The sequence below is a fragment of the Canis lupus genome, chromosome X, assembly GCF_011100685.1.
Source record: "Canis lupus familiaris isolate Mischka breed German Shepherd chromosome X, alternate assembly UU_Cfam_GSD_1.0, whole genome shotgun sequence".
NCBI lineage: Eukaryota > Metazoa > Chordata > Mammalia > Carnivora > Canidae > Canis > Canis lupus.
The window spans coordinates 11,866,527-11,893,862 of NC_049260.1; the positions used below are offsets into that span (position 1 = coordinate 11,866,527).

At 40.2% G+C, this 27,336-nt stretch overlaps 1 protein-coding gene across 1 annotated transcript in view; it reads right to left on the reverse strand.

The window, feature by feature from the left end:
* ACE2 (angiotensin I converting enzyme 2) overlaps positions 1-16,087 on the reverse strand; it is a 38,815-nt gene extending 22,728 nt beyond the window's left edge. The window contains 6 exon segments of the mRNA NM_001165260.1: positions 948-1,053; positions 3,810-3,922; positions 5,344-5,487; positions 6,151-6,244; positions 9,672-9,830; positions 15,905-16,087. Of these exon segments, the coding sequence (NP_001158732.1) occupies positions 948-1,053; positions 3,810-3,922; positions 5,344-5,487; positions 6,151-6,244; positions 9,672-9,830; positions 15,905-16,087 (799 nt within the window).
* Between the last annotated feature and the right edge of the window lie 11,249 nt (positions 16,088-27,336).

The window sequence follows — 27,336 nt, forward strand, 5'->3', positions numbered from 1 at the left end:
GAAGGAAGGAAGGAAGAGCCACAACACACCAGACAGGTTTAAGCAGAAACTAAATTACTGAAGAATTCCTGCTAAAGACATTGTAGAGAGTACTTATATATTGCCTTAGAGTAAAAGTCTCTACAGGCCCTTTGTCCATATTCTCTCCTGCTGAGAGCTTTAGCTGTTGAGAAGAATTAGCTACCAGCAGCTTAGTTTGGTAGGAACACTATGTATGCATGACATGAACTTTTCAAACACATATTTTATTTGACCTTAGCTTCTAAGGAGTGGTACAGAGGAAGGAAGGATGGCCACTCTCTATAAGGGAATTAGATGATTCAGTAAAAGACCCTAGGTCTTTCATGGTCTACAAAGTCTCCGTGGCAGGATAGAAAGTTCTTGGAAGATTGAGTCTCCTCTTAAGCTAGGCATTTTTCTTCATGGCAAAAACTTCATTCATAACCCATATGATTCCAGTGAAAGTAATTGGTACAGTTTAGAATAAATTTATGAAGCTTTCACTCAAGCTATACCTTAATTCTAGAAAGCCTTTCTCTCACCCCTGACCACCCCCAGCCTACCAAGCGCTAACAATATAATACTAAAATGCCAAGCTCCACTTCAAGAGCTTAGTTAATCAACTTAAATTGTAAACTTATTTTCCCAATTTCCACTGTCATTTGAACTCGGAGTTTTCTTTCTAGTTATCCTAAATAACTCCTTATCCTTTGGACTGTGGCCAACATAATAACCTTTTATGTGTAAAATAAAGTAATGCAATTAAGAACAATTTTAAATGGCTTTAATGTTGAAGAAAGTGCTTGCAAAATGTGATTTTGATAATGCTACTAACTTCATTCGCAAAAATCTCCAAAAGTTTTATGTTGGGCCTCCTTCCAAAAAACAATTTTATTGGTGGAAATAACAAAGAACAAAGTACACCGAGAGTTCCTGGAGTTTCTTACCAAGCAAATGGGCTGGGAGGCATCCAGTTGGGCTGATATAGGAAGGGTAGGTGTCCATCAACTTTGTCCTCACATAAGCATGAAGATGTTGATACAATGGCATAATCTGAAAAGCCCAGAAAGAAAATTTAAGACCAAGAGTAGCCTACTCCAATTTCCAATTCCCAACACTGAAAATAGGAACCTCTTTAGATAATTAGAATTTCCCTAAATTCTGATTTCTTTTTTCAAATATTCTGGAAAGTTTGAAAACATCTCTTCTTCCCAGATATTGATAATGACTAGCTTCATTGCATAAAGCATTAAACATACCTGGAGGAATACAGGTCCCAAAATGAAAGCTGATGCAAAAAATATTCATTTTTAAGATGATACCTACTTCCTTTGTTTATAGATTGAAGTACCATTTACATCCCACAAAATTCACCCATTTTTAAATGTACAGTTTCATGAGTTTTAGTAAATTTATGTTAGGCAACTTTCACTACCACCCAGTTTTAGAATATTTCCATTACCTAAAAACTTTTCTTGTGCCCATTTGCAGTCAAAGCCAGTCCCACCCTCAGCTCCAGATCACTGAAATGCTTTCTGTCCCTATAGTTTTGTCTATTCTAGAAATTTCATATAAATGAAATCATTAAGTATGTGACCTTTGGTGTCTGGTTTCTTTCACTCAGCATAATTTTTAGGTTCATCCATGTTATTGCATGTATCAGTCATTCATTCTTTTTATTACTGAGTAGTGTTTCATTGTATGAATACATCCAAGTTTGCTTCATTTAGTATCTCATAGATACAATTCACCAGTTAAAGGACAACTAGGTTGTTCCCAGTTTGGGGCTATTATGAATTATACTTCTATAAACATTCATGTATGAGTCTTTGTATGGATCTATATTTTCATTTCCCTCATATAGATACCTAAGAGTGGAATACTTTAATCATATAATCAATGTGTAACTTTTTAAGAAATGCCAAACCACTTTCCACAGCAGTTGTGCCATTTTGCATTTCTGTGTCTCTACAGTGTCTCAGCAGTGTCTCCACACCCACACCAGCACCTGCTATGCCAATCTTTTATAACCATAACCATTCTAGCATGTGTGTAGTCTTTTTTTTAGATTATTTATTTATTTAAGAGAGACACAGAGAGAGAGCATGAGTTGGGGAAAGAACAGAAGGAGAGGGAGAAGGACAAGCAGAAACCTCACTGAGTGGGAGCCCAATGCTCGATCCCAGGACCCTGAGATCATGACCTGAACCAAAGTCAGATGCTTTACTGAATGAGCCACCGAGGCGCCCCTGTGTGGTGTTTTTTTTTCTTTTTAAGATTTTATTTATTTAATCATGAGAGACACACAGAGAGAAAGGGGGGGGGCACAGGCACAGGCAGAGGGAGAAGCAGGCTCCATGCTGTGAGCCCCATGTGGGACTCAATCCCAGGTCTCCAGGACCACGCCCTGGGCTGAAGGCAGCATTAAACTGCTGAGCCACCCGGGCTGCCCTGTGTGGTGGTTTTTAATCATGGTCTTAATTTGCACTTCTTTAACAACTTTTTACTTGTTTATCTGCCATTTATATAACGTCTTTGATGATGTACTCATTCAAATCTTTTGCCCATTTCTTTTCTGGGGAGTTGTGTCTCCAACTTCCTCTTTTTAATAAGAGATTTTATTCATTTATTTGAAAGAGAGCGAGTACACAAATGAGGGGGAGGGGAAGAAGGAGAGGAAGAAGCAGACTCCCTGATGAGCAGGGAGCCCAACTCAGGACTTGATCTCAGGACCCTAGGATCATGACCTGAGCCAAAGACAGATGCTTAATTGACTGAGCCACCTAGGTACCCTTCTCCAACTTCCATTTTTGATAGTTCTGTGTAACTAAGGCTATGACAGAGAGGTCTACATAAGAAGTTTGAAGGCACAGGGGTAAGGGAGAGAGTGGGAGCCAAAATGAAGAAAGAAGGAGACACTGTGAAATGTCCATGGGATACTCTCCCTTCCTAAAAGACTTCCTTAGTCAAAGGTAGGGAAAGAATAGTATCAGTTGTCCTGAGGAAGGAAGCAAAGCCTACAGCTCTGCTAACAAAGTAAGACAGTGTGGGTCCCAAGTATTTCACCAAGACTATTCTTTCTTATAATCTAAAAGACATTCCTCCCTGTAATCTTTCCTTTTTATAATCTTGCTATTGGCAATTCCTGGTCAATTCAGTGGCTAAAAAGGGGAAGAAAGCAGAGCAGTTCTGATCATCCATAGGGGTTGCCCTATTGTTCTTTTTTTCTTAAAGATTTTATTTATTTATTCATGAGAGACAGAGAGAGAGAGAGACAGAGACATCGGCACAGGGAGAAGCAGGCTCCCTGCAGGGAACCCAATGGGGGACTTGATCCCAAGAACACGTGATCACATGATCCCATAATTCCTGGATCACAGCCTGAGCCAAAGGCAGGTGCTCAACCACTGAGCCACCCAGGCACCCCTGCCCTATTATTCTTTAAAATCTTTTCAAGCTCTAATATTCCATAACTCTGAGACCTGGGAATGGCTGACTAGTGTGTTAAGAACAAGTCCAGGGATCCCTGGGTGGCGCAGCGGTTTGGCGCCTGCCTTTGGCCCAGGGCGCGATCCTGGAGACCCGGGATCGAATCCCACGTCGGGCTCCCGGTGCATGGAGCCTGCTTCTTCCTCTGCCTGTGCTCTGCCTGTCTCTCTCACTGTGTGCCTATCATAAATAAATAAAAAAATTAAAAAAAAAAAAAAAAAAAAAAAAAAAAAAAAGAACAAGTCCAAATGCCTTTGGTCATTGTCCCTTCTTCCCATGCACTGCCCTACACCTGTCTCTGTGTATGGTTCCTTGGTTACCTGTGTGAAGGTATGTTCCACATCATCAATCAACTGGTTGCGGCTATAGTTATAGCCGTTTTCCCACTCCTCTTCATAATCTCCTCTCCAATAATCCCCATAGTCCTCATAATCTGTTTTTAAAAAGGAGAAGGAAGAGAACATAAGGGAAAGAAAGAGATGAAGCACAGTATATATAAATTAACCTTGCTGGGAGGTTAAAAAAATCCAAAGATGTGTCACATTTTTATTGCCCTTCTAAATAATAACTCAAAGGCATGAAATGAATAATAATACTAGCTAGTGTCTGTTAAGCACTTGCTCTCTGCCAGAAATTTTAATGCATTATCTCATCTAACATGCACAGAAACTCTACAAGACTGACATTAGTAAAATCCCCACCATGCAGATCAGCATGATGTTCTTAGACGGTGAAATCATTTGTCCGGGGTCACACTACTGGTAAGAGGCAAAGGCACACTCTGAGTCTCCTAGCCCTCGGCCTGGCCTCTATCTTCTCCATACTTCAGTTTATATCTTTGGCTTTAAAACATGTGATTGGATTTGAGTTTTTAAATTCTCCTTTTGTTCAGGGCCTTATATTTTCAAATCTAACTCAACTCATCTTAGACCTTGCCATAGTGAGCCTCTGTTTGCAAATTATACGTCTGCACAGAACATCTCTTTGTGCTACATGTAGTATCTCAGCATCAGGAAACACGAGCTTGCATTAGGATATTAGCCAATGAAGTTTGCAAATGTATTTTAATAATTTTTATTTTTGTATGCATATTGGCAATGAATGATCAGGAGGAGGAGAGGAAGAACTCATTGGATGGAAGGATATAGTGATAAGCTACAATCTCCAGCTTGCTCGTGGCTTGAGAATAGAAGTTTAAGTGGCAGGGAAAGACATTTAGAAACAACAGATGAAAAAAAATTCTTCCTTACTCAACCCCAGGGTGCTGAGAATCACCAAAGCATAAAGTTACTCATAATGCCACAGCTCCACCTCATTATTCGGGCAGGAGAATAAGTTAGGAAATATGGAAATTCCGTCTCATGTTAAAAGTCTTATGACCCCACGATTTGAGTTATAATTACAACTGCAGAACATAATGTATTTCCAGCCTAAATTCATCTTTTTTTCTTTCTTTCTGGGATACCACCCTGACTTAAACACACAAATGACCTTTGAGAATAAACTGTGGCCAGATAGGAGTTTAGGGGAGAGACAGTATCTCTGTCTTCCATCCTATATGAGAAACAGAATCCCTACTCAATCCCCAGGTTGCCTTGGGAAGCTCCTGACACTTTCCCAGACAAGTGATTTGTTTGATGCTCTCTAATTGAGCTCTTTAAAGTCTAGAAAGTCAGTGCACCTTTCCTTATTCCCTAATACTTTCCTCTTTGAGACACATAACCTGAATTTGTTCAGCAGATGATCATTAATTTAGGGATGCCTCTTCTATCAAAGGGCAGCCTTGGTAATTCCTGAGAAATAGCCCACAGCCCCAGAGAGGGCTTCAGGACCTCTACCAACCAGTGAACTTACTGTTTGCTCTTGCCATCTCATTTTTCAGGGCCACATACTCTTCATATAATGGCCTCAGCTGCTTGCCGACCTCAGACCTCCAGCCTTCCCAGGCCCAGAGCCTCTCATTGTAGTCTTTGCTGTTTTCCATTATGTCATCCAAACCTGTCATTGCAAAGCACCCAATAGGAAATAAACATGCATTTGTAAAAATTTTTATTCATAAACAATTATGTGAGCTTTAAAGGATTACAAGTAAGGCTGGCAGACAACAAGGTCATAAGGTAATTAAATTAAATCTCATGATTTATTGATTTCTTCATCTTATAGTTTCAAAATATTTCTGCAAAGAAAATAAACCATTGAAATCATTTGGCAACTGACTTAATTAAAGTACTTGGAATGTGATATAATTTACCATGAAGTTTTGTTAAAAGTTAAAAGTTCATCTATGTGTTGAAACACCTATTTGGAATCTTATCATTGGATTACCCATTTGAAAGGCACAGAGTCAACATCTAGTGCCAATCTCAGTTTTAAAATTTAGAGTAAAAAGGGGCACCTGGGTGGCTTAGTCGGATAAGCATTAAGCATCGAACTCTTGATTTCGGCTCAGGTCATGATCTCAGGGTTGTGGGACTGAGCCCTGTGTAGGGCTCTGGGCTCAGTGTAGAGTCTGCTTGAGACTCTCTCTCTCCCTCTGCCCCAACCCCAGTGTGTGGGCACATGCTTGCGCTCTCTCTTTCAAGTAAGTAAATAAATAAAATCTTTAAAACTTAGAGTAAAAAAATTAAATTTCATAATCATTGCTCAAAATTAATAACCTACCTGGTTCAAGTAATAAGCACTCCTGAGGATTACTTGGGTTACAAGCTTTTCCAGTACTGTAGATAGTGCTCATTGAATTTAGGATTGTGTTCAACTGCAAATTAAACATAATAAATAACGTTTAAGCTGGGATATCTGCTGTATAGAATGCTAAGGCAAAGATGTCCATTTGACCATGTGATTTTTTTATGCCTCAAAATATAGCAGTTCACATCTTTGCCCAGTATCCTCCTTTATGTAGGGCAGGGATATCTCTATCCCTACCCCCATCAACTAGCGCAGAGCCTTAGAAACACATAATAAATATATGTGGAGTGGCTGAAATAAACAGATTTACCAAAATTCCAAGGATGTTGCTCAGGTACACATGCACAGAGAAATGTCTTCATTGTTTCATTTAACATTCTTTGAGTACACATTTACTGAACATCTACTATGTCCTACACTCTAATAACTCTGACATGAACAAGTCACTGGTCCTCAAGGACCCCACAGTCATGGGACAGTGAGGCAGCCATGAAATCAATAATTACATAACCAATTGACAAGTGGTATAACTGTCATGAAAAAGTGATGTGGCAGTCTGGCAGAGAGTGGATAAATGAATAACTTGGAAATTCAGGAATAGCCTCAAAGAGGAGGGGGCATTAGCACTGTGTCTTGGAAGAGAAGTAGGAATTGGTCAAGTAGAAAAAGGAGATAGAAGGCAGAGCCTTAAAAAAAAATGGATGGAGGCAGGGAAAGAGCAGGCATTTTCCAGAAGTGATGACACATTGAAGGAAACTGGCATAGTGATACTGACTTAGGGAAGCAGGGGACATAAAGATGGAAGGTCAGCAGGGGCCAGGTCATGAGGGCCCATTTGTGCTACACTAAAGAGCTTAAACTTTACCATGGAGGTAAAGGAGAGTAAAGGTAATAGAGTTAAGCAGTGCTACTCAAAGTGTGGTCTGTGGACCAGTACAAGAGAGTAAATGGTTTGTTTCTATTCTGTGTAAGTATAGGAATCAAGAGAATACATTTTTTAAAGGGAATAAATTATTATTAACTTTTTTAAACCGTTTGATATTTCCATGACATCTAGGCATGTGAGCAATGAAGTTAACCAAGTATTGATCTACAATGGATTTAGTAATAAGAGAATAAAGGGAATAAGAGAGGGAGAAAAGGAGGGAGGGAGGGGGGAAAGGAAGGGAAGAGAGAGAAGAGAAGAGAGAGAAGAGAAGAGAAGAGAAGAGAAGAGAAGAGAAGAGAAGAGAAGAGAAGAGAAGAGAAGAGAAGAGAGGAAGGAAGAAAGGAAGGAAAGAAGGAACTGGTTATCTTTCACATTTGATTTAAGAAGCACTGGATGAAAGGCTATTTCCCTTCTCCTATTTCCCTCTTCCATTGTTCTTTCACTCTGCTACAAGAATCATTATGCTAAAACATGAAATAGATCCCATGCTTAGAACATCAACAAGATCCCACAGTCCAAAGGAATCAATCCAATTCGTTACCATGGCACAAAACTCCTCATGGTCTTTGTCTACCTGTTTTTTTCAATCTCCCCTCCTTCCTCTCCATTAAATTCATATATCCTTGAGTCCTCTCTCTCCCCAAACATTCCAAGCTTTTACACGCATTTCAGTGGTTTTCAACTTTGGCTCCGCGTTAGAATTACCTAGGATCTTATAAAAAAAAAATACAGGATCCAGGTTCCACTCAGGCTAGATCAGTCTGTCTGGAGACTCTACAAGACCAATGGGCAAGGATTCACATGGTGTCTTTGTGAAAAAGATGGAGAAGTATGGAATGGATAAGATAAAGTGGATTATAACAAGTTAGATAATTGGATCCAAAGAATGTGGAATAACAAATATCAACTTGTAGGAAGATATGTGCCATATGGTTTTATCTTTGTCCTTATCATGAATTTTTTCTTTTTATAGATGGAGATTACAACACAGAGTTCCAGAAGAAAAGCAACTTAGAAAGAAGACTTTGATGTTAAATAGCCAAATATTTTAGATAAAAATATTTTAATAGGTTAGATCAGGGGTCTGTAAACCATGATCTGCAGACCAAATACCGTCTGCTGCCTGTTTTTGTAAAGTTTTATCAGAACACAGCCACACTCATTTGTTTATGTACTAGCTATGCTGATTTCCTGCTGCAACAGCAGAGTTGACTCATTGTGACAGAGACTATATGGCCCACTAAACCTAAAATATTTACTATCTTTCCTTTTACAGAAAAAAGTTTGCTGGCTCCCAAGCTAGAGAGATGGGACGAGAGATGTTATTTTAACAGGGAAAATACAGGCTTTCTTTAATTTGAACAAACTACCTACTTAAGAGCAGAATTTTGAAAGCTATCATTTTAGAGCAACATTGGTAGAAGAGATTTAGAGACTTCATTGACAGTGATATTGTTATGAGCCAACATGGAATCTGACTATCAAAGAACCCAACTCAAGCAAACAAAACCCAAATATGACTACATAGACTGTCTTAATAGATGTAGAACACAGGGTGCAGAATGTCATATTCCTGCTCACCTTCATGCAGACCAGAACCAACTCAGAGTGTGATGTTTACTTTGAGGTTACTGACAAAATGAAGACAGCAACTAGGACTGGTTAGAAAACTTGAAACCATTGTACAGAGGAAAATTGACAGAGCAAAGGATGTTTAGCCTATATTTTTCTTTAAAAAAGGACTCAACTAGTTTTTAAAAAGAGCTACCATAATTTATTTAAAAATTATTGTAGGAAAGAGCGATTTGGATCCAGAAGGCAGAACAAAGCAGAGGTAAAGCACTTAATGTTCAATGGAGGGAGCACCTCCATCAATTAGGGGGACCCACCTATGATATGGATGTCTTGGAAAGAGATGAACCCTCCCCCCACCTCTAAAGCAGTTTGAGCTGAGATTCTTAGCCATTTGTTAAAGATACTGCAGACAAGAGTCAAGAATGAAAGGGGGAAAGGACTGGACCACATACAGGACTTCTCAAGCTTGGTACTATTAACATTTTGGACCACATAACTTTTTGTCATTGGGGGCTGTCTTGTGCATTGTAGAATGTTTAGCAGCACCCCTGGCCTCTACCTACTAGGTCTAATAGCTGCCTTCCTCCAGTTATGACAACCAAAAATGTCTCCAGATATCATCAAATGTCCCTGGAGCAGAGGGCAAAATCACCCCCGGTGATCATAACTGACATAGACCAAGTATATTCTTCAGGCTGCCTGGTCCTACGAAGATGACTTCTGTATACAGTATGCATATACAACACAGTGCCCAGACAACACCAGTTTAACTTTTGTGTCCTAACATAATTATTACCAGTGTCTTCTTTCACTTGCAAAAGGATTCCAGTTTGGATGACAAATTATGTGGTCACCCTACCTAGGCACAGAGCTCTTTCTAATGTCAGCAGCACTATATTTGCAGATAAAGGAAGCAGCCATGGGGATATTAATGTTTAATGTTTCCCAGATATTTCAGCTCCTGGGGGTCAGTGCTAGAATGTTCACATACTCGTTGGTTCTTGTCTGCTGAGAGCACTGATGATCCACTGTGCTGAAGGGCCCGCAATTGACGCTTGACTGTGGAATCCTGAATTTCTTCAAGTGGGTATGTTTTGGCAAGCTTGGACTGTTCTTCATAAAAGGCAGACCATTTGGCCCCAGCATTATTCTGAAATGACAAAAAATAAGGTTGAAGTCAGAACGGCACTGCTTGAACAGATAGAACAGAAGATACTGTCCAAAAAAACATCTGGTGGAATATATAATATTTCCTGAGTGGTTTAGTTCTCTACTTTGCTGAAGGTCAAGGCTTAGGTTATGAGTGATCAGGCCACTCTTGGTCACTCTCTCTTTCTGGCCCAGTGCCTAGTTTTCCCAAGGGTCCTATCCCCAGAACTGGAAATGAATTCTCACAGATAATTCACATTGTGGGGCCCCGGAATTTATGGCCTTAGTACTATGACGTGGGTGAGTTAATTGGGGATTTGAGGATGAATGCTCTAAAGGGAGAGCCCAGTAAAGCTCGGAACAAACTTAATGGGAATATAGCCCCTCATGACAATGGGAACCATAAGAAATGAGGAACAGTTTGCAGTAAGCTCCATGGTGCCATGACTTACCAGGAATTCTGATCTTAAATTATGTTCCCCAAAGAATGTTGCCCAGAATATGGCCATTTGGTAGCCATGGTGATTTTCTAACAGCAAAAGAAACCAACAAGCAGGTGATGATACTCACTTGCCCCCATCTTGAACATCAGTATAGGCAAGTGGACTTCTCTAGATTCTTCTAGTGTAGTCTTTTCTCAATGTACAAACTCATTTCCATTTATCAAAGATGAAGATGAACAATTACTTTGTACATTGTACTTTTCTAGACTATATTTAAAAGGTAGCATATGAGACAAGGAAGGATTCCATTCTTGAAGTCAGACACCTCTGACTAGCTGTGTGACTTTAGGCAATTTACTTACCTTCTCTGAGCCAGTATAATGAGAGTAATAATAGGACTTACCTTAAAGGGTTGTTGCAAGGATGAGAACAATTAACAAATAATAAAATGTTTATCACAGTATCTGATACATCCTAAACATTCAAAAAAAGGTAGCTATTTTATAATTTATAGAAAAAAGTTTTTTGTCCTTAAGTTGCTTAGGACAACTTATCAGACAGTTGAGATATGCATCATGAATGTTTCATTAATAAAATATAAGAGCATATGATAATGTCTAAACTTTGAGTGCCCAAGCAGTTTCTGCTATCGGAAAAGAAAGACTCATGCGGGCAAGTAGATTTGGCCTAGCCCTCATGCAGAAGACCTTAAAGTAGGTAGGAGTTGGATGGATGGAGAGTACTTTGCAGAATAATTTACTTCATTTGAACTTCCTAATCCCATGAGATAGAAAATCCTTCTGTCTCCATTATTCATAGGTGCATAAAGGGGCTGAGAGAAATAAATAGTGGTTATGGGAATCAAGTGACACCACCTGGATCCTGGATCCCGGATCCCATGGTAGACAAACTCTAAGATGGAGCCCATAATCTTTACCTCCAGGAGGTACACGTTTGTGTGATCACCTCCCCCTTGAGTGTGAGCAGGAGCCATGATTCACTTCTAACCAGTAGAATATACCAAAGGTGACAGGATGGACATATTTGTGTTATATAAGATTGTAATTTTCATCTTGCTAAAACTGTCTCCCTTGCTGACTTTGATGCAGCAAGATGCCGTGTTGTGAATGACTCTGTGGAAAGGGCCACATTTTGAGGAACTGAGGACATGGATTCATCCCCAGTCAAGCCTCAGACGAGACCACAGCGCTAGCCAGGACCTTGATTACAACTTTATAAGACTAAGAAATGGAAAAAAAAGACTCAGAAATGGAAGATGCAGCTACACTATGCCTGGACTCCTGACCCACAGAAGCTGTGGGATTATAAATGTGTGTTATTTTAAGCTGCTAAACTTGTGATAATTTTTAACACAATAGATAACTAGTACCAATCCCAAAGGCAGGACTTCAGGAACAATTGTATTTTCCAGGCTAAGAAATTTCACTTTTATTCTTTGAATACTAGGGAATCACTTAGGGGCTCCAAGCATGCACATAACATGATGCAAATGGCATGTGGAAATGACAATGGATCAGGCAAGAGACGAAAATAGTGGCAGTAAAAATGGAAAATGATTTCTCTTTTTTTTTTTAAATGGAAAATGATTTCTCTTTTTATTGAGCACATACAACCAACCCCTCAGGAACTACTTTTTCAATTAATCTTCACAAACAATCTTGTGAGGTAGTTGTGATTGTCTCCACTTCACAAATGAGGGAACTGAGGCACAGAGCAGGTAAGTAGCTTTCCATAGGTCACACAGTGAGTAATTGAAAGAACCAGAGTGCTAACCCAGATATGTTTGCCTCCAAAGCTAATGCTCCAAACATCGATTATAGATGGTATTCAACACATTCTGTTCTTCTCTGCAGCACACATGAGTGGGAAGTAGTGAGCTATGGAAAGAAGAGTTTGATCTATGGCACAGACTCATCTATGCAACCCACCACTCACCTCTAAGTCCCTATCCTTCTTCCCCCAATTCAGGATGTTGTACTGTCAAGCAAAATTTCTGGTAAAACTTTAATACCAAATTATAGGAATAATTTTATTCTCAATCTCCTCTTGAAACAACTCACAATCCCCAAAAGGGCCCAGTCATAGAACATTTTTAAAATTATACTGCATATAGGTACTTTGAAGATATCTGTCTTATTTTATCACTACCATACTCTAAGTGTTATACTTTAAATTCCACCCCCCCCCCAATTACATGATGTTGCCTTGAATTTTGACCTCCTAGGGCATACTCCTCCTCCTCTCCTCCTCCTCCTCCCCTTCTCCTCCTCCTCCTCCTCCTCTCCTCCTCCTCCTCCTCCTCCTCCTCCTCCTCCTCCTCCTCCTCCCTCCTCCTCCTCCTCCCCCTCCTCCTCCTCCTCCTCCTCCTCCTCCTCCTCCTCCTCCTCCTCCTCCTCCTCCTTCTTCTTCTTCTTCTTCTTCTTCTTCTTCTTCTTCTTCTTCTTCTTCTTCTTCTTCTTCTTTTTAGGGCATACTCTTCCATCCCAAGCTACTCTTTTTTCCAGAGCTCTAGGGACCTGAACTAGTTTTTTGTTAATTTCTTGGCTTGATATTCCTGCATCATGCTAGTAGTGGAAGTTCAATTTCCATACCTATTAAATAACTAAAGGATGAAACCTGAGTCTGATCAAGTCTCTAGATCAGGACTCTGCCCACCATCTGATTTTATAAATAAAGTTCTGATGGAACATAGTCACACTCATCTATGTATTGTCTATGGCTGCTTTCGTGCTACAACGCCAAAGTTGAATAGAGGCTGTAGGGCCCACAACGCCTGAAATATTTACTATCTGGCCTTTACAGAAAAAGTGCTCTTCCCTCTGCCCTAGATCTATACATTCACAGTAAATGCAGGGGACAAAAGAGCATGGTCAGCAATTTTTAGACGGCACAAATCAGCAAGTCCAGAAAGTGGGAGTTTCTATAGCACCAAAAATTTAATTCTTTAGCTAATAAATTGCAAAAAATACAAAATAAAAAAGTGAGGGACTCCGTAGATTAAAAGACAGCTAATGTACATCCTTCAAAATGATTAGGAGAGGATATTGTTAGATCTTGATTCAAACAAAACAGATGAAATTGAAAAAAGAAAGATGAGGCGGTAGGGTACATCTGAAAGCTGACTAGATATTTGACAGTACTGGGGAGTTATTAAGTTTTTGGCATGGCACTATTATTAAGGTGGTTTTAAAAATACTTTGAGTGCTCCAAGGTAAAATATACACACAAAACTATATCATGTTTTGGATTTCCTTCAAAATAATCCAATAAATGTGGAGTTGTGTAGAAAAATAAAACAAGACTGGCCAAAGTGTTAATGATTTGTAAAGCTGATGAAGGGTATGAGGAGATTCAATATACTCATCTCTCTTCTTTTACACACGTTTGAAATTTTTGTGATAAAAAAATAAAGAAAAATCATACGGCAGAGTACTCTTTGGCAACAAAAAGGAATAAAGTGATGCTACATGTTACAACACGTAAATTTAAAGAAGCCAGTCACAAGAGACCACACATTGTATGTTTCCATTTATATGAAATGTTCAAAGCAGGCAAACCTCTGGAGACAGAAAGTAGATTAGTGGGTGCTCAGGGCCAGGGGCTGGGAGGAAGAATGATAACAGGCATGTGGCTTCTTTCTGGAGTGATGAAAATGTTCTAAAATTAGATGGTGCCGAAGGTGGTATATAAACCTTCTGTAATATACTAAAAAGGCTGTAAATATACTAAAAAGCATTGAATTGTATACTTTAAGTTGGTGAATTTTATGGTGCATAAATTATATCTCAGTAAAGCTGTTGTTAAAGGCTCTCCATAGTCAAAGCAAAGAAAAACCCTCACCTTATTCCCCATGTCCTATAACTAGGTCTGAAACCCCATGAAACTGCTCCCAACCAAAGGAGTCAGCCAAAATTAACTTCATGCTCTTCTGCCCAGGTACGGTACCCACCACCCGCCAAGGAAAAGCAGAGGCTCCTAACCACCGGACTGCCCTCCCAGCTAGTAGCTGGTGGCACCTGCTTCCCTTTTGCATCCTAATATTTTCTCTTTCCTTTAAAGGGTCCAGACTTTCTGCAGCTTGGCCACACTTTATGATTCATGCCCTTTCCTCTCTGGCCTTGGCTCTAATCAACCACTGCAATTTAAAAGTAATAACACTTAATGATCCAGAGATGATTTCAATAAACATCACTACGTCTCATTCTTTAACATGCCTTCTCAGCAAAGGGCACTCCGCGGAACTGCTACATGTCTCTTTTGCAGTTATACCTTCCTCCCACACCCAGAGCAATAATACTGTGTCATTCTCCCATGCTCATAAGCTTCAAGCTCTGTTCTGGTGGCTTCGGGTATTAATTCGGGCTTCACAGCCACCCTACAAGGCAGGTATGAGTACAATGTTCTTTTTCACAGGTGAGATAATGAAGGTGCAGAGAGGCGAATTAACCAACTGAAGCTCACCCAGCTGGAAAGTGGTGGGGCCAGGATCTGAACCCGGCAGTCTGGCTCCAGAGCCCTGGGGCATAAAGCTGGTATACTTTCACCCGCCCCTATGGGATCAGCCAGCTGAGAATGAAAACAAATAAACAGGACACCACAGGCACCTCCAACAGAGAGCAAATAAAAAGTGAGAGAAAAGCAACAAGAAAGAGATAAAGAGAGGTAAGACCAAAATATGAGATAAGAAACAAATGATCTCCCATGATGATACCGGGCTGTCAAAATCTCCAGGATTTCCCTGAGCTTTAGAAAAATGGAAAACCTTTTTTGGGGGAATTTCAAAGGAGGCGGTAGGTCTCAGATTTGATCTGTCCTGTGAGTAGCAGTAATTTAAACACACAGCCTACTAAGCATTTGAAAAAATAAGCTCCTGAATTACATTATTGAAGGAATGTATTGCTATCCAAGTGTTGTGAAATCTTTTAAATAATGTTACTCAGCTTCTAGCACAAATATGTAAGGATACTGCTTTGAGATCTGTGAGAGAAGAAAGTCCTAAATCCTTGCACTTGTCAAAGCATCTTGCTTTCCCAGAGCATTCTGAGATTTGTCAGAACTGGTTTAATCACAGTTTTTCTGGTAGGGCTCTGGATGGATTCTGTGACCTTTGAAAGTCCCTCAGAGCTCCGTGACAATGAAGGAAGGAATTCCCAAATCCAGCCTCCAGACCCCTGGTTACTTTAATTACTAGCTAGCTTTTTCACTAAGCCTCCAATTGCATTTTCCAGTTAATATATCATTTTAGAGAGTCTTTAGATATTCCTGTTGACACTGTAAGCTTGGGAAAATTATTAACTCAATAACTTATGGCATTTCCACGAAATGCTTTGAAACCCTGATTATGATGAGAATTATGGTGGCAATTTTACAAAGCATGTTCACTGGTTTCTAAGAATCTGGACCGAGACCAGTAAATTATTTTGTAACAGTTTCCAAATGAGCCCCAAGGTCAATTAAGTTTAGTCGTCTGGGACTCCAAAATCAGAAATACTAAGGCAAACATCCAACCTCACAACTCAGAGCATTTCTTTGATTTCCCTTTTCAGTTGTATGGATAGTAATCTAATCTTTAAGAAGCAACAAATACCCTTATGTAGCCATGAAAACTCACCATCTTTTGGACATTCTCGTCGGTAATATTGATGTTATAATTCCAAGAAGCAAGTGAACTTTGATAAGACAGCTCTTCAGCTTCATAGTTAAACTTCTCCAAAAATGTCTTGACCAGATCCTCAGTGGATTGAGCAGCAGTTAGAGCAGCAAGGCTGAGAAGGAGCCAGGAAGAGCCTGACATCTTTCCCTATGCACCAAGATCCCATCCACTGAACAACTTTCCCTAGAGTAAAACCTCTTCATGAGTTTTTCTGTCTCATCAGCCTTTGAACTTGGGTTGGGCACTGAGCAGGAAAGATGAAAAAAAAAAAAGAAGAAGAAGAAGTAGTAGAAGAAGAAGAAGAAGAAACAGTAAACAATCTGCTGAACCAATATAAAGTTCATCCTGGAGAGGACAGATATATAAACAGATTTTTAGAATGATTTTTAAAGTAAATCAAATAAACAAATGTTATTCATTAATCCTAGAGAATCATAGCTCTCCTAGCATTTTATAGCCAGATCCTAACTTGCACATTTGGTTAATATGTTCCTAAAAAGCTGTTAAAGATACACTGAAGGTGTTATAATTTTACAGGGATTGAAGAAGCCTAGATTTAGGGATCATGGGGGTATTGTTGGTACTTATATGTTTTACAGACAATTCCATTAAAAGTCAGTTATCCCTCCTTTCTTTTTATTTTAAGCTCAAATTCACAGAAAGTCTCTACCTGGGTAACATTTTCCCTTCTTAAACTACTTTGCCCTTGTCTTTATGAAATTCATTTTTTTCTGATAAATTTTAATTTCCATGGCCAGTTTTTAAAAGTATAAGACTACCCTCCACTCCACACGTTAACTCATGTGATCTGGCTTGTGTAAACTTAAAACAGCTTACTTTCTACTTCTCAGATGCCATGTTGAACACTGGTTCTATGGCTGACTTCCCTGTGTGCCTCCGTCCCTTTCACTTACCTGTTCTAAACTCAGTCGAGGTCCCAGGGGAATAAAAATGACTCTGCATGGTATGAAATTCAAAGAATGTCCATGTCACGCTCTGGTCATCCAAAAGCATGGAATCATAGCAATGCAGAATTCAGAGAGACTTCAGTGGGTATCCTGTAGAGTCTCAAGAGCTGGATTAGTGTCCTCATTCCCAGGGTGCAGGTATATCAGAGATAAAAGAGAGGAGCCACTTTAAATGGCAGGGCTCATGGGCCAGCTTGACGGTGATTATGAAATCTTCACACAGGGAAAATATTTCTTCACCCAGAAAAACAAGTCTTCCAGGTCCAGGTGCAGTAACCAAGCCTTTCAAAAAAGTTTTCATGATTTTCCCTATTGCATGGTTGTTATATTAGTGTTACTATAGAACAGGAAAAAATAATTCTAAGTAACTGCTCAAAGTGCTTTGCATTATAATATCTCATTTAAGTAAATTTTTTAAAGATTTATTTATTTATTTTTATATATTTTTTTATTGGAGTTCAATTTGCCAACATATAGTATAACACCCAGTGCTCATCCCGTCAAGTAATATTTATTTATTTATTGGAGAGAGAGAGCGAGAGCGGGCGCACAAATGGGAGGAACGGGGTGAGGGGTGGGGAGAGAGAAACTCATGCAGACTCTGTGCTGATTGTGGACCCCAATGCAGGTCTCAATCCCATGACCCTGAGATCATGACTTGCGCCAAAACTAAGAGTCAGACACTTAACCGGCTGTGCCACTGAGGCACCCCTAGAGGTAAATCTTTATTATCGATACTATATAGATTAAGAAACTGAGGCTCAGAGAACTTAAATAAATTGTAAACCTCATTAAGCTAGTGAGTTGCAGAGCCAGGTATTCCTTTTGATTCTAGGGTACAGACCTTTCCATTATAGTCAGTAGTCTTAAGAGCAACAATAGAGGTGTAGATAAAGAGCAGCAGAGGGATGTGTGCCTTCAGTAAAGATGACAGATTTGTTTTTGCCATATTAAAAAGAGGGGCTCTCACTATCCTTAATATGAATCAAAATATGCAATCTTTCTAACAAAGTAATTGACAAATTTAAGCAATTATGACAAAGAATGTTAAAAGAAAGTTGGCGGGGGGTGGGCATGGGGGGATCTGAATTTTCAGAGTTTCAGTATAGTACAGCACTTCCCACATTTGAAGAAGCTGGGATCCACTTACTTCTCACAGGCATTAGGAGAAAAATCAGTCAAGAGAAAGGGGAGCAGCATATGAGGCTTTGAACAAAGAGTTGGAATATTACCTTTAATAAAAGCTGAAACAAAACCCTACTCACGTCACTTCCTGAATGAAGCTCTTGGGTTTAGAAAAAAAAATGGAAGTAGTCCAATTTCAATTCACTGAGGCAGAAAATAAGATTAACGTGATCAAATTGAAATGGAGAAAGCAGGATATGAAATCTGAGAGCTAAAAATAGATGGACAAGGAGCCTGAGATAACAGTGAGGCAGGAAAATTCTGGAAACCAAGAAACTTTGAAGAGTCGGAAATAGAAGAACTGTCAAAATGATTCTGTAGAACTGGCTTGTCATGGCAAACTGCAAGCGAGTTTGTTCACTCTCCACCGAGAAGATGCTGCTGTTCTGACAGCTACCCAGAAGTGTTCTGTCCAAGCCCATGTTGAGAATGGGAGGACTCCACTCAAGACCCAGGAGATGGGACGCAGAAAAACAACTGGCTCAAAGGAATGCACTGTCTTTGAGAAATTACAGAGAAGCAGAAAAAAATAGAAAACTGGAGATGCAGGAAACCTGTTCTACTTTTCAAAAGGGCCGGAGGGTGAATTTCATAAGTATTAGAGGAAGACTTTGATCTTGACACCTGATAAAACTATAAAATATAATTTTTAGGATGTGGTTTGCATTTGGGAAATATATAGATCTCTGGTCCTAAATACATATCCAGGGATTCATTAGGAACAAGTCACATGCTAACTGCCTCATTTCCTTTCTCTTTTTTTCTTTTAAAGATTTTATTTATTTATTTGAGAAACAGAGAAAGAGAAAGGGAACACAAGCAGTGGTGAGGGGCAGAAGGAGAAGCAGACTCCCTATTGAGCAGGGAGCCAGACCTGGGGCTTGATCCTGGGACTACAGGATCATGACCTGAGCCAAAAGAAGATGCTTATCTTACTGAGCCACCCAGGTGACCCATCTCATTTCCTTTCTGATGAAAGAATAGAAAAAAAAATTACAAAGATACGGTGTATCTTCCACTTTGGTGAGGTATTTAACAAAATGTAAAGTTATACAACTAGATTTTTTAAAAAGATTTTATTTATTTATGAGAGAGAGAAAGAGAGAGAGTGAGAGAGAGGCAGAGACACAGGCAGTGAGAGAAGCAGGCTCTATGCAGGGAGTCTGATGTGGGACTCCATCCCGGGACTCCAGGATCACGCCCTGGGCTGAAGGCAGGTGCTAAACCACTGAGCCACCCAGGGATCCCTATACAACTAGATTTGAATGTCCCCAAAACAACCACAGAGTACAGGGTGAAGCAGTCCTCTGATTAACAACAGTTCATGTCCAAAACAAGAATCTTTTTTAAAAAAATATCTTATTTATTTATTCATGAGAGATACAGAGAGAGAGGCAGAGACATAGGCAGAGTGATAAGTAGACTCCCCTTGAGGAGCCTGATGTGGGACTTGATCCCAACCTGAGCCAAAGGCAGATGCTCAACCACTGAGCCACCCAGGTGCCCCCAAAACAAGAATATTGATTCAACAATTATTTATTGGCTACCCACTATATGCCAGGTGCCATCCCAGTTATTGGATATACACTAATAAGACACAAAGAGTTCCTGTGGATATCATCTGATATAAAGCAGGGTAGAGGGAAGAAACAGCTGATGATCAATGCTATGACTTTGCAATAAGCAGGAAAGGAGGGTGGTGAGTGATGAGGTGGGGATGAGAAGATGACCTCTGAGCAAAGATCTGAAGGAAAGGATGAAAGCCATGTGGGTATCTGGGGAAGACTGTTCCAGGCAGAGAGTAGCAAGTGCAAAGGGTGCAGTCAGGTCTCAAGAATATCAGAGGCCCTTGTGTCTGGAGCCTCGTGCCTAAGGAAAGTGGCAGGAGGTAAAGATGAAGAGGAAGGTAGGGGCCACATCAGAAGGGCTGTACAGATGATTGGAGAACTCTGGCTTTTCCTGTGAGTAATGTAGGAAGTCATTGGAGGGCTTCCAGTAGAGAAGTGATTCACTCTCACTACAGATTAGAGAGCAGATACCAAGGGGGTGAGGGTGGAAGCAGGGAGATCAGTCAGGTTGCTACCACAGCAGTCCAGATGAGCTGGGTGAATAAAAACTTAATACAAGCTGTAAACCCAATCTGGCTGGGACGCCTGGGTGGCTCAGGGGTTGAGCATCTGCCTTTGGCTCAGGGCATGATCCCAGGGTACTGAGATCGACTCCCACATCGGGCTCACTGTGGGGAGTCTGCTTCTCCCTCTGCCTGTGTCTCTGCCTCTCTCTGTGTGTCTCTCATGAAAAATAAAATCTTTTTTTTTTTAAAGCCAATCTGGCTGCCCAACAAAAGAAAAATTCACCTACGACTATCTTCAACTTTGTTAACAGAAGTATCAGATACAAAATAATTTAGAGCATCAAGTTCATGTCAGAGGAGCACAAGTTTAGAGAGACACAGGAGAGTATCTAGAGGAAAATAAACAAGAGAGTAGAAGGTCTAAAACAGTGTGATTTGAAGCACAGTTCAGACACAGAGGAGGACAGGATGGACATCTCTCCCGCATTGTGAGCCTGCCGTTTAGAAGAAGCCAGGTAGCATAATGGACTTATGCCACTTGCTAGCTGTGTGACTTTAAGCAGGTAAGTAGCACCCTGGCACCTAGTTTCCTTGTTTCAAAGCTGATGATAATATTATACCCATCTCATAGCATATCATGAATATTATATGAATTAATATGTGAAAACACAGAGAAGAATGCTGGGAACCTAGTAGTAAAAACCACTCAAAAGCTCCACTCAAAAGAGGAGCTGTGTAATAATTCAGTCCCTTCGAGAAGTAGGGGAAATGAGAGAACTGTCCATAGTACAATTTTTGGCTGTAGGAAAACTGTCATATTCTGAGAATGAGCAGGCCCATATAAGCAAAATGAAAATGTACTACTTTGATTATAGCAGTTGTGTGTGCATCTTTAAACCATTGAAGACAGAAATTTTTTCTAAAATATATTTCATCCTAATTAGGATGTTGCCTGAGCAATTTTTTATGTGTCTTTTTTTTTTCCCAGAGGACTCAGTGTCATCATCTTGCATAGTGTTTACTGACTAGGCTATAATGTGATAATGTCTTTAGGGCTTTACATTAATGGCCCCGGAGAGCTTTATTGCTCTTAACTCTGCTGTCTCTGCAGGTTCTGAATCAGCTGTCACTTCTTGAAGAATCTACATCTAGTAACCCTGCCCACAACAAATCTCCTCCCCATTGGAACTGCCGTCTGCTAAAACCTAAACGGAAACCAGATAACCATGGAGTTCAGTCAGAAAACCCCTTCTTCATAGGCTCAGAGCTGAGGGTGTGTCTGAACTCTGCTAGAGCAAAGTGCATAGACTTTGAGATCCATATTTCCCTTACTGCTCTACTTTCCATATCCTTCCAACTGAGTCATCAATGGTGAGGTTGCCAAATAGCTATGGCGAAAACATCTTCTAGTTCCCCAAGCTGAGAAGATAACTTTGGTTAACTTCAGAGAATAAAGGATGTTTCTTGCAATTTCCTGTCTTATGATTGATAGATAATGCTTCCAAAAGAAATAACAAAGGGCATCTCAAACATAAAGCACAGAGAAATTTAAAACTCCACATGGCCAAAAATTGTTTGCATTTAGCTCAATTGGTTTTGACTACATACTTATCAAAGTGGATTTATAAGTACTTTATGGAAAATAAATAACAAGTTGACTTTATAGCCCAAAGGAAAAGCTAAAGCTCTTTCCTGTTTACATTTCTAGCTGCCTAGCAGTCCCTTTTCCCTACAGAAAGAGCAAAGATAATCTCTATTAACAAAATTGACAACTATTTTCAACAGAGTTTAAACTTGTGAGGATGAGCTGTGGATTCCAGGAGGGTTGTACTAATCACCACTGGTCTGAATTTATCATTGCACGGTGCTTGCCATGTAACCCAAATTTATTTCTACACCCAGACTGTAAAAAATAGCAGGCAACACTAGAGCACATTCACTTCTAGGGCCTTAGAAGCAAAACTTGAGACTTTATCCTGAGTGAAATGAGAACCCATGGTAGAGTTTGAACAGAGCAGTAACATGATCTCACTTGCATTTGAAAAGACTCACTGGCTGCTGTGTGGAGAAGGGGATCCATGGGGACAAGACCACAGACAGAGACCAGTGCGGAGGTCATTGCACCATAGTGCCTCGGTGGTAGCAGCAGGGTTTGTGAGAAGGTAGCTAGATTTTTTAACATGTTTTGAAAGTAAAGCCAACAGGATTTGCTAATGAATCGGGAATAGGCTGTGAAAGAAAGACAGTCAAGGATCACTCCAGGGTTTTTAGGATTGAACGACTAGGAGAACAAGGTTGACCTCCATTTGCATGGGGAAGGTTGCAGGTAAAAGTTTGGAAGGAAGACTAGGAGTCCAGTAGAGTTTGTGATACCTCACAGAAATTCAAGTGAAGATGTTGAAAAGGCAGTTAGATGGGCACCCCAGGTGGCTCAGCGGTTTAGCGCTGCCTTCGGCCCAGAGTGTGATCCTGAAGACCTGGGATTGAGTCCCGCGTTGGGCTCCCTGCGTGGAGCCTGCTTCTCCCTCTGCCTGTGTCTCTGCCTCTCCCTCTGTGTCTCTCATGAATAAATAAATAAATAAATCTTTAAAAAAAAAAGAAAGAAAGAAAAGGCGGTTAGATATATAAATCTGCAGTTTGAAGAGTGGCTGGGGATGAAGATATGAATTTGAGAGTTATCATCTAGAGATGGTTGGTCAAATGTATCTTTTCAGTTAAGACCAAGAGGAAAAGACCTTACTTCAGAATCCCAGTGTGCTGGAAAGTATTACTCAGCTCAGACCTGAGGAGGAAAATAGGATGGATAAATAAGGGAAAAAATTACTTGAAACAACCCCCCACCCCCACAAAGGAGCCATCTGTGGACTAAACAGAGAAATGATAAAAAGGGAGTTCCAGTCTTTGATTTAAAATCTAATTTGTCTGATATCAGGATTGCTACCCCAGCTTTCTTTTGATGCCCATTAGCATGATAAATGGTTCTCCAACCCCTCACTTTCAATCTGGAGGTGTTTGGTCTAAAATGAGTCTCTTACAGGCAGCATATTTGATGGGTCTTGTTTTTTAAATCCAATCTGATACCCTGTGTCTTTTGATTGGAGCATTTCGTCTATTTACATTCAGAGTAATTATTGAGAGATATGAATTTAGTGCCATTGTATTACCTGTAAAGTCACTGTTTCTGCATATTGTCTCTGTCCCTTTCTGATCCTTGTTACTTTTGGGCTCTCTCTTCACTCAAAGGATCCTCTTTAGTATTTCTTGCAGGGCTGGTTTAGTGATCACAAGTTCTTTTAGTTTCTGTTTGTCCTGGAAGCTCTTTATCACTCCTTTTTTTAAAAAAGATTTTTATTTATTCATTCATGAGAGACACACACAGAGAGGCAGAGACATAGGCAGAGGGAGAAGCAGGCTCTCCATGGGAAGCCTGATGCGGGACTCAATCCTAGGACCCCGGGATCACAACCTGAGCCAAAGGCAGATGCTCAGACACTGAGCCACCCGATGCCCCTCTTTAACACTCCTTCTACTCTGAATGACAGCCTTGCTGGGTAAAGTATTCTTGGGTGCATGTTTTTCTCACTATCAGGGAAATACAAATCAAAGCCACAATGCGATACCACTTCACATCAGTCAGAATGGCTACAATTAATAAGTCAGGAAACAACAGATGTTGGTGAGGATGCAAAGAAAGGGGACCTCTCTTACAATGCTGGTGGGACTGCAAGCTGGTACAGTTACCCTGGAAAATAGTATGGAGTTTCCTCAAAAAGTTAAAAATAGAGCTACACTACAACTCACCAATTGCACTACTAGGTATTTACCCAAAGGATATAAACATAATGACCTGAGGTGGCATATGTACCCCAATGTTTATAGCAGCAATGTCCACCACAATAGCCAAAATATGGAAAGACCTCAGATGTCCATCGATAGATGAATGGATAAAGAAGATATGAAGATGTATACACACACACACACACTGGAATATTACTCGGCCATCAATAAATGAAATCTTACCATTTACAGTGACATGGATGGAACTAGAGGCTATTATGCTAAGTGAAATAAGTCAATCAGAGAAAGATAATTATCATATGATTTCACTCACATGTGGAATTTAAGAAACAAAACAGGATCACAGGAGAAGAAATAAGATGAAATCAGAGAAGGAGACAAACCATAAGAGACTCTTAACTCTAAGGAACAAACTGAGGTTGCTGGAGGGGAGGTGGCTGGGGTGATGGGGTAACTGGGTGATGAGCATTAAGAAGGGCACTTGATTGGGCAGCCCGGGTGGTTCAGCAGTTTAGTGCTGCCTTCAGCCCAGGGTGTGATCCTGGAGACCCAGGATCGGGTCCCGCGTTGGGCTCCCTGCATGGAGCCTGCTTCTCCCTCTGCCTGTGTCTCTGCCATTCTCTCTCTCTCTCTCTCTCTCTCTCTCTCTCTCTGTATGTGTCTCTCATGAATGAATAAATAAAATCTTAAACAAGAAAAGAAGGGCACTTGATGGAATGAGCCCTGGGTGATGTATACAACTGATGAATCAGAATCACTAAACTCTCTCTTCTGAAACTAATAATACACTATATGTTAATTAATTAAATTTAATTTTTTTTAAGAAAGGAAGTTTCAGGAACTTGGTCAGAGCATTACATTTCTTCACTGGTTTAGAAAAGTAGACACATCTCAGGAGCACAGGGTGATGAATTGAAGCAAGGTACAGGTTCAGAGAAGGCAGCTGACAAGAGAGATAGTCAAAGCCCAGCCAGGTCAAGGCTGAAACATTGATGGGCATTCAAAGCATAGAAGATTCTTTTTGGAGTCAGCTCCTGCCTCTCAGCTAGAGTCTGAGAGTGACTGAAGACTTTTACACTTTGCTTAATACTTCCTAATTGGCTCTAAATAGAGTAAACTTTCATCCTCTTTGGGCTCTACCTCAGTCTCCAGATTGAATATTAAAGCCAAGTTTTCTAATCCAACTAGAAATGTCCCATAGTTTTTATCTTCTTGAACTCTATCAGGCTCATTTTGGAGACAATGTTCCCTTCTCTCCTTATCTTCTAAGGGATTCCTCTGGTCTGGGCCATTAGGAGGGGTAGTTACTGACTCCATCCCTAGGGGCCTAGAATAATTGGCTTAGACTAATTAAGATTTGCATCTGATTCATGTTGGAGAATGGTAGACATCCAACTAAAGTTGGCTCTGCCTTGAGGGAGTAGGGGGGAATGTCTTTCATATGGGTAATATACATAGTGCTTGTTTCACCCACTGCAGAAGGGGCTATTTGTGGGGGCACTTTTCCATAGAGATTTCATTCCAACAGTGAGTTTGGATTCTTATGAATTTCAGGCACAAAAGACAGAACTTGCAAAATCTTCCTGAATGATGCCTTGGTCTGGACAGAGTTTCCATCTTAGTATCAATATCATGCTGCTGCCCCTACCCACTGACTATATATGATATAACCAAATAAGAGTGGACAACAGGAGGAAAAAATCCTCATAGTAGAGGAAAGATATCTATCCAAACCACTACCCCAGTTTCTCCAGGAATATAGCCACCGCCCCAACAGTGGTAACAACTATCTGCTCAATAAGTGAGAGGAATGAGAGAATGAAAATCATTCTGTGTTGCTGGGAAATTTTACTCAGATAAAAGATGATACGAATAAACTCTGATTTATAAGATTATAAAACTTATCATGATTTCAGAGAAGTAGGAGATCAGAGCTGCCCCAAGGAATCATCAGGTAGGCTTTTTGAAGGAGATGAAACTGAATCATAGAGACTAATACTACTAATAATAGTAACAATAATGATATCTAACCTTTGCTGAGCGCTTATTGTGTGCCACCCAGAATTAAGTGCTTTACATGTGCTCCCTCATTTAATCCTCACAACAGCCCAAGAGGTAAGCAAATGCACCATCCTCATTTCCTAGATGAGGAAACTGAGGCACAAAATTAAGATCACAAAGCTCAAAAGCAATGAAACTGGAATTTGAGCCTTAGCAGTCTGGTTTTAAGGTCAGACTCCTTGGGGTCAAAAGGGCTTTTTTGACAGGCATGGAAAAGAGGGGCAGTCAAGGTATGGAGAAGCATAAAAGGTGTGACTGGACAGCTCAAAAAACGGCCTCAGGGGCAGCCCGGGTGGCTCAGCGGTTTAGCCCTGCCTTCGGCCCAGGGCCTGATCCTGGGGACCCAGGATCAAGTCCCGCGTCAGGGTCCCTGCATGGAGCCTGCTTCTCCCTCTGCCTGTGTCTCTGCCTCTCTCTCTCTGTCTCTCTCTCTCTCTCTCTCTCATGAATAAATAAAATCTTTAAAACAAAACAAACAAACAAACAAAAAACGGCCTCAGGATGACATGAAATTTGCCTCAGTTACAAAGTTTCTCTCCTTATCTTCATCATTTTCACTGAGAGGAGACCATAGGTGCTCTGCCTATCTAGATAAAAAGCTGGTTTTTCTCAGTAGGGTGAGTATATTCAGGAACAGGGAATGATAACTAGAGATCGTAGATTCAAAGATGACAACTTCAGATGACATGGCAATAATTTTGTTCTCTTCAAAGCCAATCTTTGCCAGTGATAAAAAGCAGTGGTTCTTAACCAGGGTAATTTTGCCTCCCAGGAGGCAATTGGCAATGTCTGAAGATATTTTTGGTTGTCATAACTGAGAGAGGGTGGGTAGAGGTCAGGGATGCTGCTAAACATTGTACAATGCCCAGGATAGCTCCCTGCAAACAAGAATTGTTTGGCCTCAAACATCAAGTGCTGAGGTTAAGGGACCCCGATCTAGATAATGCTATGAGCATAATGCTCTCAAGAACGAACGTGCATGCATGATTGCACCTCCCCGAAACTCAATCAAGACCAAGCAGAATAGTAAGTAGCAATGCTGCCAAGGTGTGCAAACACAAAGTTATCTTAAACATGGCTTGTTTATATATATATACATATTATATATATATATTATATATATTATATATATTATATATATGTATACTATAGTATATATAGTGTATGTGTATGTTTATGTGTGTGTGTGTATATATATATACACTATATATATATAGTGGTCTGTGTGTATATGCACTGGTCTCAATAGCAAATAGGAGAAAGCAAGAAAAAATAAAATATAAAGTATCAGTCCAAATAATTAG